This window comes from Phyllobates terribilis, unplaced genomic scaffold (genome assembly GCF_046119375.1).
Source record: "Phyllobates terribilis strain yellow unplaced genomic scaffold, ASM4611937v1 Scaffold_7__3_contigs__length_470593459, whole genome shotgun sequence".
Taxonomy (NCBI): domain Eukaryota; kingdom Metazoa; phylum Chordata; class Amphibia; order Anura; family Dendrobatidae; genus Phyllobates; species Phyllobates terribilis.
The window spans coordinates 201,458,694-201,471,834 of record NW_027362767.1 but is presented as its reverse complement, the minus strand read 5'-3'; the positions used below and the strand labels follow the sequence as shown (position 1 = coordinate 201,471,834).

At 44.5% G+C, this 13,141-nt stretch overlaps 1 protein-coding gene across 1 annotated transcript in view; it reads right to left on the bottom strand.

Moving 5' to 3' along the window:
* Positions 1-2,257: 2,257 nt before the first annotated feature.
* The window catches only part of AIFM1 (apoptosis inducing factor mitochondria associated 1), a 37,527-nt gene continuing 26,643 nt past the window's right edge, over positions 2,258-13,141 (bottom strand). Inside the window, exons 15-18 of the mRNA XM_073639662.1 lie at positions 6,462-6,604; positions 5,852-5,976; positions 4,472-4,671; positions 2,258-2,653 (exon numbers count right to left, since the gene is read on the bottom strand). Of these exons, the coding sequence (XP_073495763.1) occupies positions 2,582-2,653; positions 4,472-4,671; positions 5,852-5,976; positions 6,462-6,604 (540 nt within the window). The 3' untranslated portion in view covers positions 2,258-2,581. The remainder of the gene's footprint in view (positions 2,654-4,471; positions 4,672-5,851; positions 5,977-6,461; positions 6,605-13,141) is intronic.

Below are 13,141 nucleotides of genomic sequence, written 5' to 3'. Positions count from 1 at the left end.
ACAGGTTCCCCATCAAGGACAGGAAACCAACTGAAGTGAGGGAGAGGTACCGCCCTTTTATTTCAGACGGTTTCCTGTCCTTGGTGGGGCGGATCCCTCTCTCCAGGTGTGCTGTCATGGGTGAGGGGAAAACAAGTGTGATTTGCTACTTAAAAGTATTTTGGAATTTGTTTTTTTATAATATTTCTTTTCTATTCCCTAAGAACCTCACGGTGAATACAAGTCCTAGTTCTTAGTCAAAGCTAGCCAGGTGCATCTAATCAAGGTCTACAGTGCTAGGATTTTTTTTTTTTCAATTCTTTATTTAAATTTTCCAAAAACAAACAGAGAAAATATTCTTCTTAATATATAGACCCAACCTGGTTGGTGAGGTCTCTTAACAAACGTATTCTCCTTGAAATGATTCGTTGTCAGTTTCATATATACAATAATACTAGTAACAATTGGAAGATAGTAAATAACCATAGATATCGATACAGATGAAATAAGGAGGGACAACGTCAAATAAGATGAAGTAAAGTAAAATAAAGTAAAATAAGGTAAAATAAAATAAAATAGGTGTCTTTCAATGATAAAGTAATACTTTCGATAATATTAAGTCTAGTTGTTGTAATTGAATCTGTCTAGCATTTTGGCTACCAGTTTTTTTTTTTTAATTTATTTATTTATTTTTTAAATTCTTGGGGATTGTCGTGGCCAGGCTCCCGTAGTGAGCATGTAGTGGAGTATCTCTTCCCATCCACCTGCCCCATATCAGGGACACAGTGTCTGGAGGAGAAGAACTCCATCACCGAGGCATCTGACAAGGTTTTATACATTCACTTTATTCCATATTTCTCAGTCCATGGCAGCCATGTTTTGAGAAAACGTTCGTGGGAATGGGTCTCCTAACTGGAGAGTTCCTCCAATCTGTGTATATCTGTAATTTTTGCCAGCCAGTCCTCCAAGGTCGGGGGGTGTAATTGTTTCCATTTTAGAGTGATCATGTGTTTTGCTGCTCCTATCATTAATGGTGCCAGCCCATGTCTTTTAGGTCTGTAATTGTTGGTTGGGAGTGATAGAAGTACTTCTACAGCCGTTAAGTTGAGGTCTATAAGTCCTAGACCTTTCAAGGTGTCATTAACCCCTTTCCAAAAGCATTTTAAGTCTTGGCTGTCCAGAAAACATGGGTCAAAGTTCCTCTTGATCTCTCGCATCTCCAACATAGCGGGGACTCAGTTAGTCCCAAGTGGAAGAGTTTCTCAAGGGTAAAATACCACCTCGAGAAAAGTTTGAAAGACATCTCTTGTAATAAGATGCATCTGGGGAATCCATGTGATCCTAGAGATACTTTTTCTTTCTCACGTTGGGAAAGCGAGATACCCAATTCTACTTCCCACGAATGTAAGGAGAGTGGGAAGGCATTCTGCTTAGTGTCGAGGAGGTTGTTGTATATTTTAGAGGTGACTTTGGAGATTGGGGACGTCACCTTTGTTAATATTTCCATCCACAGCCATTGGGTCGGCGGCGTAGTTAATTGTCTAACTTTCTTCATGTAGTAGGATATGTGTTGCTCTTGGAGAAATGAGTGCGGATGTCGTTTTGCTTCTAAGGGCCATAGGTTTTTACATGGAATTTTCCGAGACAGTAAGTGGGAATTTCGATTTGTGCAGTGCTAGGAATTAACCCAGTCCTACCTGGCTTTCCTACATAGGTTAGCATTGCTCCCACTTTAGTGAAAGCTGTACAACTCAGCAATGAGCGTGCCTTGTGGCATGTGCAGGCAGCCATGTTATCAGCCAACGCTTTTATTATACTAGAAAAGTGGTTATTTGGATCTCTGCATCATGGACCCCCTATTAAAATGTAATACAGTACAAGGCGTGTGAACCTTTTCACATGCCTTGCATGCTTGATGGCATACAGAAGATTTTCCAAGGATTTCAGCCAGAAAAGGGCTTCTTTTAATGAGCTGGCATCCCGATCAGAGTTAGCCTACAAGAGCTGTGCGAGTAAAACTTGGCTCTGGCTAAAAGCACTAAGTGCATGAATTGTGTAGAGTTGGATTCTGTGATTAGTATTCTGAATGTGGACTACGCAAAGCCTCAAGTGTTACTGGAACGCTGGGCGCTCTTGTTCTGCTATTGCAGCCTTCAATCTGCTCCCATTACTCCATGCACCGCTGAGCAGTTTCTGTACTTTTTTGGTTGTGACTACAGCCTGTAATAACAGCCATGATCTTAGGTTTCCACATCCAACTCTCACAGAAGAAACCATCTTGTAGATAATTTCCAAAACCTTTATTACAAATGATTCATCTTTTATACAGTCCTCAAACAAGAACATTTTTCAGATTTCTTTACTTTAACCACAGAAAAGATCGATCAGACATCAGACATGAAAACATTTACAGCCATCGTTTATATCACGGTGTATTGCACATGGGCAGATTTGCTCCTTCAATCCATACATTGGCTTCACTCGATTTTCTACAGAAATCAAGATAAATTCTGATGTGACCGGACTGAAATGTCCCAAGGGGCAATGAGTTCCATTCCTTTAAGAGCTTGATTTATTTTATTCTTAATATTCATCAAACCATTTATTCCTCATGGATGTTAAAGAGTTTGGCTACTTCATTCAAGTCGGCATGATGCTCGCCATCCTTAATTATCTGTAGGGAAAATCACAAAGACACACAATGAAGATAGATGGTTGATCCGGTGGTCCATACGAACATTAGAAAGTATGAAAATTGGCAAAAGGCATCCCAACAAAGTAATATCAGATACTGGCTTATGCACAGATTTAACTAACTTACTGGACATACCTTCTTTCTTATGCAAGAAGTATTACATTTTGCCCATGTATTCGTTCTTGTTGACTGTTCCTTTAAGGGATACTAAAGGCCCCGTCACACTTAGCGACGCTGCAGCGATCCCGACAACGATACGACCTGTCAGGGATCGTTGCTGCGTCGCTATGTGGTCGCTGGTGAGCTGTCAAACAGGCAGGCTCACCAACGATCAGGGGAGCAGCGACATCGTGGAAAGAATCTTTCCACGATGTCCTGCTCCGGTTACCAGCCTGCTGAAGCAGGAGCAGGCTGGTAACCATGGTAAACATCGGGTTACTAGGGGCACACACGCACCTAGTAACCTGTTGTTTATCATGGTTACCACTCTGCTACAGTGAGCGGGAGGTTACCGCTCACTTTAGCAGGCTCGTAACCATGATAAACAGCGGGTTACTAGGTGCGTGTGTGCCCCTAGTAACCTGATGTTTATCATGGTTACCAGCCTGATCGCTGCTCCCGCTGGTCACACACAGCGATGTGTGCTGACCAGCGGGAGAGCAACGACCAAAAAATGGTCCAGGACACTTTGCAGCGATCAGCGACCTCACAGCAGGGGCCTGATCGCTGCAAAGTGTCACACATAGCGACATCGCTGGTGAGGTCGCTGCTGCGTCACCAAAACTGTGACACAGCAGCGATCTCGCTATGCGAGACGGGGGCTTTAGCTATTACTGATTACACCATGTACATATGTCATGCTGCACTGTGTACATATTAGTTTTGTAGGACTACTGGAGGATGGGTCATGGGCAAAAAGAAATAAGAATATTCTGGTGGACATTTACAGGGAAGTATATAAAATGTGCTTGGCCTAGGAAAAGGCTAGTGCTGGCTGGTGAAGCGAAGTGGAGGGGATATGCTGGGCCACCATGAGGAGAGAACAGCCCATACAAGGAGGATTTCTGGAGCCATTTTACGAAAGCAAAAATTAGGCAGTAACTGGTCTCTTGGGATGAGCATATCTTTCCCTCTGCTTTCAGGAAGGAGGGTGGATAGAGTATGAAGGCAGTAATGAAACATTTCCTGCACCAGTAGGCAACTTTAACATTTTTTTTACATTGCATTTTTGATGCCGTAGTTTGTGTCTCTTTTTTGGCATGTCATGTTTGAGCACGATTCATGGAGGGGCTGGTGAGCTAGGGAATTGCTAAACTGGGGAGGGTGAAGTAAACAGGGTGGTGAAGTGAAGGCCCATGAGAAACGGAAAAGTAGGAAGACCGCCTAAAGTGTGGCCTAGTGAGACAGTTTAATGGGTTGAATATTGAATTCAGCAGATGTATGGACAGAAACATTTGAGAGCAGTCCTGTACAAAGATACAGAACCCCTGATAAAACAGGACCCGAGTCAGAAAGGAGGCGACTTAAAAATCAGAGCCTGTGCGAATGCTCTTAGACACATGGCGGAGGTGAAGGGTTTGGTGTGGTACTGTGTAAAGTAATAATTTTGGTGTGGACCCTGAAAGAAATAGCAAATTACTTTGTGTGTTATCAGAGATATTTTTTTTACTATTTTTTTTATTGCAAAATAAATTAAATGACCAAAAATTCACAATAATCAATTCTAAAATGTTATGTCCATTGTTCCCGAATGACAGGCAAAAGAAAATAAAACCCTCCAACTGCTTTGAGTCATACCTTGCGTGCGATCGGCATGCGGTTGAAGACGTTCCACAGCACGATGCCGACCACCACATTGTCTCGTAGATAGAAGACAACTCCCTTTCCATAGGAATCTCCCTGCTGAGCCGGAGCGGGAAGCGAAGGAGCAACTGCAGCGCCGTCACTCACCGGCTGCACCGCACCTTGATCATCACTCTCGGAGCGGATCCCAGTGCCTATGTCATATACAGTGACAGCCCAATATAATCACAAGTATAAACAAAAATACATGGGATATATCTGGCTGATTGAAAAAAAAATCTTACTATTCACTCTGATCTGTGTGGCCAATTTAGCAAAATTAATTTACAAAACCAGAGACAGATATCACATGTATTACAGAGAACGGGGCTTTGTGCAGAAATCAACGTGGAGTCAATTAAACATTTGCTTTTCACCTGGGGTACAATGGCCACATAAGCAATTATAGGTATACGGCACTAAGGCAGCATGAGCAGAGCCAAAGCCAACCTAGCGTACACAATCAAATCATAAGTTAATCAAGTTTCCCTTCACATTTACTTTAACGCAATACTTGGGTACTGCAGTATATACTATAAGAAAATCGCAGGTTCAAGTGTTTTAAGGAGACTAAAAAGAAAATTAACCAAAAAAATAAAAAAATTTGAAACTCTAAAAAAAAAAAAAAAAAAAAAAAAGAACAATTTTTTATCATCCCCTTTAACCCTATTAAAAGAAATATACAAATCAACAATATTACAGCATCCATAAAAGTCCAGGCCATCTAAATAAAAAAAAAAATTATATCAACCCATATAGTAGAGGCAATAAAGAAAAAAAAATTAAAGCCAGAATTGTGATTTTTGTCTTCCCCAAAAAAAAGCAATAAAAAGCAATCAAAACATCATACACCCAAATGGTATCAATAAAACGCTCAGTTCACCATGGAAAAAACAAGCCCTCACACTGCCAAGCTGACGGAAAGATAACAACGTGACGGGTCTTGGAAAATAGAGACACGAACTCCAATTTTTGCTTAGATGATGAAAAAATTCAGAAGTCGGTAAAAAAAAAAAAGGTCATACAAGTTTTGTATCGCCTGGAGAAGCATGTTGCCATGAACGCCGTAAAGAAACAAAAACAGTGGAATTGTATTTTTTTCACCATTTCTTTCCATTTTTTAGTATATTGTATAGTAAAATGGATGAAAAAAAACAAAAAACAAAACAAAAAAAAAAGACCTCATACGGCTGTGTGGGTGGAAAAATAAAAAACCCGTTGCGGCTCTTGGAATAATGTGGGGGAAAAATTAAAAACAAAAAATTGTCTGCTCAGGCGCTGGGTTAATAGACTGACTAAACTGTGCCCATGATTCATTTCTCGTCACTTCCTCACCGCTTTCCTCGGCGGCTCTCTTGGGGGTGTCTTTCTCTGTTGCTTTGGCGAACACTCCGACTGTAGGGAGCGCACTGTCAACAATGCCAATGGCTTCATAGCCGACTTCAGGGCCCAGGTCACTCCTGAAGTAGAAATGGAAGACGACAAATCTCAAGATTAGACTTTGCTGGATTATATCACTTAGTACGAAATATTAAAAAATAAAAATATTGTCTGTTTCTGGATAAAAATGCTGAGTGTCAAACTAGTGACCCATGAAACCGCTCAGTAATGTTCATCATGACTGCGGGGCTTCACCATTGTATGTGCCAAGTATTAGCCGCACCAAACCAAGGGAGGCTGAAACTAAAATTGCTAAATTTTAAAACACTATAAAAAAAAAAATCTGTATTTATGCCATAAATGTGCAGCAGATCTGCCCCTAAATTATTTGCAGCATTTAACTGTTACATACTGCAGGACCCCACACTTATCCACATCATCCAAAACTCATTAATAAGAAAATGTTACAACAAAAATAGTAACAACAAAAATGCCTCATCACTGCGGTTCTCCACCGACACCGGTTATCTCCTCCTGAACACATTTCCTCCGAGCCGCCACTTACCAGAACATGGACTGGTGCCAGTAGGGTTTAGCGGCTCCGGTCATGTTTTCTCCCACGAGACGTCCACTCACTACGGCGTGATCATGGTGCTCCACCCGCCTCCGGCCAAGCTTAATGTCGTAGAAGCAGGCAGCGTCCCCGGCCTACAAAAATACAAAAAACTAACAAGGAATTCGATGTGTATAATACACAGGACATCTATATCCATCCATCATCGTAGAGCAGTGCTGACACCTAACAAAGGGTCATTTATTTTCAATAAGGAATCAAAAGGATCTGTCCGCTCTCCTGACATGTCTGTTTTAGGCTATGTTCACATTACGTTGGGGGCTCCATCTGAAGCTCTATATGAAAAAAAAAAAAAAAAAAAGAAGATGTGGAAAGAATCCTGACGATCGACTCCCTTAGCGTAGCGCCTGCCTGGTCTCCGCTGGCAAAAATTATGGAGTCACCGGGCTCGGAGGATGTTCATTCAGTTGTGTAATGTTGTTGAAAAAAAAGCAGATCACAGACATGGCACAAAACTAAAGTCATTTCAAATGGCAACTTTAGGGCTTTAAGGAACACTAAAAGAAATCAAGATAAAAAATGTGGTACTCAGTAAGGGTAATTTTTTTCAGACCAAGTAGAGGGAAAAAATTATGGAATCAATTTTTGCCAGGGGTTGTATGAGTGTTCCTAGGAGCACTCATGGCATGATAATCGTGAGGTAAATGCCTCCCAACTACGTACCAACTGCCCATAGACTGAAAACATCTGGGTGGTCCGCCGTATACCCTACAGTAATGTGCGAACCTATCACTGCGTAATATTGCAATAGCAGGAATGGGACACTATCAGTCACAGCGGAACAGAAGGCAGAGAGGGTTTATCACCATTTCTGCCTTCCTGAACAAGTGCTGTGTATACAGAATAGAGAGCACGTCCTCCTCTGGATCCAGTGATCACGGGATTGCTCGGTGTAGGGAGGGTGCAAGAGCCGCTGGGTCTTGGTAGACCCCCAGTCAGCTCTGCTATGCAGCTGGGAGGCGGCATTTACCCTGTAATTGGATCTAATATACCAACCCCAATTAAAGAGGAAATCAGATTTCAAATGTAAAAAAAATAATAATATTTAAATGTTGATATGCCCTCCAAAAAGGTCTTTTAGGATCTTATGGAGGGCACAACATGTTAAATTAAAGAAAAATAAAACAAAATAAAATAATAAAACCGCTGTTAATTCAAATTGCTGTTACTAGGCCCCTGCTGAAAAAAACAAACATTATTTTTATGTATCGGACAAATTGTTACAGAAGGAGGAACTAATTTTTCCCCTTCTCCCATGACAGCGCAACCTGAGAGAGGGTATCCACCCACCAAGGACAGGACCTACTGAATAAAAAGGCGGTACCTCTCTTCCGCATTAGTTTTGGTTCCTGTCCTTGATGGGAACCTCTCTAGGTGGTGCCTCGCCTACCTATTCGTGGGATCTGGAGTTGGATCCCGGGATCGATGCGGCCTGGAGGCCGTGAAGAAGCAGCAGATGGGTCCTCTGTTCCCAGCCCCATCTTGCTGGTACCTTGGTCTGTGTTTGGGGGGGGCGCCTTCTGGGGTCGTGCGCTGGGTCTGCGCACGCACGGTGGCCGTGGCTGGGCGCGCCGGCAGGCAGGCCTTCCGGGCTGCGCACGTGCAGGGTCGATTCGCGCCCAGTGACGTAGCGTGCCGGAAGTCCGGGCTGCGCACGCGCAGGGTCGTGTCGCGCCCTAGCACAAGTGCGCCGGAAGCCTGGGTCTGCGCTTGCGCGGGGTGCGATTTCCAGGGACATCCCCGTTTGCAAACGCGCCGGGAGCCGCTGGGTCTGCGCATGCGGGATTCTGCGGCGTAGCGCGCCAGCTGGCATGTGAAGAAAAAAAAAAAAAAAAGTATATTTATTTTAGTGAAAAATATAAAAAAATTATTATATTATATTATATTATATTATATATATATATATATATATATATATATATATATATATATATATTTTAGTATAAGATTAAATTTAATGACAAAAAGAGAGACCACACTGCTGCCGGAAGGGGAGGAGCCCAAAGGAGGTGGAGCCCCCTTATGCTTTAAAAGGCTGGGAGGCAGTCAAGATTGCGGTGTCTGCATCCCCGTCATCATAAGTGAGGAGCCGCTGTCACCACCGCAAGAGGAACAGAAGCAGCCACAGGCGCCTAAGCAGCGTAAACAGCTCAAGTAAAATGTGAGACAACCGGAGCAACGGGAGTCTTCCCATCATCAGAGCCACAGCAGTGGGGGTCATACGAGTGCTGGCAGAACCGGTCAGAAGAAATCTCGTGAATCCACCTCCGCCAGATGGGAGCGTTCATGTGAACGGCAACCACCGCCTCCGGTACCCTAGTCTGAACGGCAGTGTGGCGAGTGATCTTCGTGAAAGTTCACCTTAGTAATGTGTTCTTCTCAGTTTTTTCTCTTTTCTCTCCTTTCATTTCTTTCTGGTTGTTAGGAACCAAAAAAGAGTAGTTCCAAGAACAAGAATAAAGAGTGTGCATTATGTAAAGTTAGCCTTCCCAGCTCCTACGCTAAGAACCTTTGCTCTGGTTGTATCCAGAAAACTATAGCAGAGGAGTCCCCTAGTTTTTCTATGGATTTAAAAACCTTAATCCAGATGGAGGTCAGGGATTCCTTAAAGAACTTGACCTCTCGTAAGAGGAGGAAGCAGAAACGGGTTTCCTCGGACTCAGAGGAATCAGTAGAGTCCCGTTTCACAAGGGAATATCCTTCCCCCTTTGACCTCTCTTCATCGTCTTCATCAGAGTCTTCGGATGAAGATGGAGGGGGCAGGCCTTGTTTTTCGGTGGACAATACTGAGAGATTGGTCAAGGCTATTAGAGTGACTATGGGTATTGCCAATGCCAAGCTTAGATTAGAAGAGGAGACGCACATTCCCAGTTAACGAGAGGATCAAGACTCTTATAGATAGGGAATGGAAAAAAACAGAGAGGAAAGGCCAGCTGCCTTCTTCTTCTAAGCGGAGATACCCTTTTGAAGAGGAGGATGCAGCTAAGTGGGACAAAACCCCTAAAATTGATGTGGCCATCGCAAAGTCCTCGAAAAGATCCACACTGCCCTTTGAGGATTTGGGGACCCTAAAAGATCCGCTTGATAAAAAGGCGGAGTCTTTTCTAAAACAGGCCCGGGAGTCCTCAGCAGGGGCTCTGAAACCGGCAGTGGCAGCCACCTGCACCGCCAGGTCTATGATGATCTGGCTTCAACAGTTAGAGGACCAGATCAAAGGGAATGTCTCTAGAGAGAAAATTCTGTCGGGTCTTCCTCTTTTGCAGGGGGGGGGGGGGGGGGGGCTGCATTCCTTGCAGATTCAGTTAGGCTGGCTGCCAGGTCAGCAAATCTTTCTAATGCAGCCCGTAGGGCATTATAGCTCAAGAGCTGGCCAGGGGATGTGCAATCAAAATCTAAACTCTGCTCCATCCCTTGCGAAGGGGACTTTCTTTTCAGGAAGGCCTTAGATGACATCCTGGATAAGGCCGCAGACAAGAAACATGGGTTTCCTACTGTGTCTGTTCCCCGATATAAGAGATCCTTTCGGAAGAGGAAATACAATCGGAGCAAGTTTCCCAGAGACCAGAGTGGTTGGAGAGACAGGAAGCCAAATAACAGAGGCTTCATGTTTGGGGGTCCATCCTCCAAGAATAAGAAAGCTCCTTTGTGACGGACCTCCCCAGGTGAGAGGAAGGTTGTCCCACTTCCTTCCTGCCTGGGAAGAAATCTCATCCAGTGCTTGGATTTTAGGGATAATCATGAGGGGGCTGAAGTTGGAGTTCAAAAACATTCCCAGAAACAAAGTCAGGATTTCAGCCCACAGAGGCCTAAGGGAGCAGATGGCCCTGCAACAGGAAGTACTCACTCTGGTTGTGAAGGGGGTTCTAGTAGAAACACCTGTACTCGAGCAGGGGAGAGGATTTTACTCAACTCTCTTCCAATAAAGAAGCCGGATGGCTCCTTCAGAACGACTGTCAACTTGAAGAAGCTGAACGACCATTTGATTTACAGGCCATTCAAAATGGAATCAATAAAATCGTCCATAAAAATGTTGTTTCCAGAATGTTATGTGCGTCCTCGATTTTGAAGAACGCTTACTACCACGTCCCAAGCTTTCCTGCACACCAACAGTTTCTGAGGGTAGCTGTACGGTTCGGCAAGCACATAAGGCATTTTCAGTTTGCAGCTCTTCCCTTTGGCATCTCCATGGCTCCAAGGGTTTTCACAAAGATTATCCTGGAAGTTACAGCGCATCTAAGGGAGAAAGATATCCTAGTCATCCCTTACCTGGACGATTTTTTAGTCGTGGGCAGATCAAAACAACTCTGCGCACTGGCTCTGGCGGAAGTCATGGCTAGTCTAAATGGCCTGGGTTGGATGTTAAATTTAGAAAAATCGAGACTGGAACCAAAAAAGGTTCAATCATTCCTGGGTCTGATTTTGGACTCGGAAAACCAGACTTGTCTTCTGCCAGAGGACAGGAAACTGAAGATCAGTTCCCTCATATCACGCGTAATCAGCAATCCATCCATGACCTTGAGAAATGCAATGTCTCTACTGGGTACGAGGACATCTTGTATCCCAGCAGTTCAGTGGGCCCAGTTCCATTCCAGACGTCTTCAGCAGGAGATCCTGACAGCAGATAAACGTCTCAGAGGTCGCCTGGAAGAATATCCCTTTTAAGTTTAGTAATCAACTCGCTGGACTGGTGGATGAATCCGGTAAATCTATCTCTGGGGGTTCCTTGGTCTTTCCAGGTGTCAGATACGATTACGATAGACACAAGAGCAGAAGGCTGGGGAGCTCACCTGAGAGATCATTCAATACAAGGCCTCTGGTCGGACAGCGAGACAGGTCTCTCCTCCAACATGAGGGAGCTGTTGGCAGTCAGAAATGCGCTAGTAGAGTTCAGTTCTTTTCTTCAGGGTCATCACATCCGGATAATGTCGGACAACCGAACAACAGTCGCCTACATCAATCGTCAGGGGGGTACCAGATCCCTTCCTCTGATGTTAGTAGCAGATCAGATCCTTCGTTTTGCGGAGAGTCATCATTTACGCTCTCGGCGCTGCATATAAGAGGAGAGGAGAAAGTAAAAGCCGATTTTCTAAGTCGACACATCTTGAAACAAGGAGAATGGGAATTGAACCCAGCGGTATTCCAGCAGATTGTCGGCCGATGGGGACAACCTCAGATAGATCTGTTTGCGAACAAACACAATCGGAAAACCAAAATCTTTTGCTCCCTGAATCCAAAGGAGAAGCTGTTTGCGGTGGACGCGCTGCAAATTCCTTGGGACTTTACCCTGGCCTATTCCTTTCCCCCTCTAATGCTGATCCCTACTATCCTGAGGAAAATCCGAGAAGAACAGACGAGGGTTATATTGATTGCCCCGTTTTGGCCCAAGAGACCATGGTTCACTTGGATGAAGAGAATGTCCCAAGCGGATCCATGGGTTCTTCCAGACACCCCAGATCTCCTCAGGTAGGGCCCAGTCTTCCATCCCCAAAGATCGGGCCTGCATTTGACGGCCTGGAGTTTGAAAGGTCACTACTAACGCAGGAGGGGTTTTCTCCAGGCCTAGTTACTACTCTACTGGTGAGTAAGAAGCCGGTGACGACTAGGATCTATGGCAGAACCTGGGCTAAATTTCTGCCTACCTTGGGTCAGTCTGCCAAAGGGAGGGTTCCTATTGGGGTCATACTGGAATTCCTTCAGAAAGGCTTAGGCATGGGGTTAGCCACCAGTACCCTTAAGGTACAAGTATCAGCTCTGGGGGCACTATATAATTGAGACTTGGCAGCGAATAGGTGGATCATCAGATTCATTAAAGCTTGCAGTAGATCTAGACCTATTCCTACTCCAAGGATGCCCTCCTTGGGACCTTAATCTGGTTCTAGAAGCGCTAACCAAGCCTCCCTTTGAGCCCTTAAAGGAAGTTTCGGAGAAAATTCTCACCTTAAAAACAGCCATGCTGGTAGCTCTAATGTCAGCTCGTAGGGTTAGTGATCTGCACGCGCTGTCAATTAACCATCCGTTCACTCAGGTGTGTATGGATAGAGTAATCTTAAGACCAGACCCGGCCTATCTTCCAAAAGTAGCCTCCAAATTCCATAGGACACAAGTAATTACTCTCCCTTCCTTCTATCCTGACCCTAGAGATTCTGAAGAACATAAACTGCACACCTTAGATGTTAAGAGGGTATTGGTCCAGTATTTGGAGGGGACGAAGACCTGGAGAAAAAGTGATGCCTTATTCATCTCCTTTCAGGGGGCTAGGAAAGGGCTTAAGGTTACAGGGGGGACCATAGCTAGGTGGGTCAGGGACACCATTGGCTTAGCGTACTCTTCTAGCAATCTGCCAGTTCCAGAGAACCTGAAGGCCCACTCCACCAGAGCTGTAGCTGCTTCATGGGCAGAGAAGGCGGATGTGCCCATCGACATCATATGTAAGGCGGCAACTTGGTCATCCCCCGCTACATTTTACAAGCATTACCGTCTTGACCTTTCCTCTTCTACTGATCTGTCCTTTGGGAGGAAGGTGTTGCAAGCGGTGATCCCTCCCTCTGGTGTCTGATCTCTCTAAATCTCTCAGGTGGTGCTGTCATGGGAGAAGGGGAAAAGATCCTAGT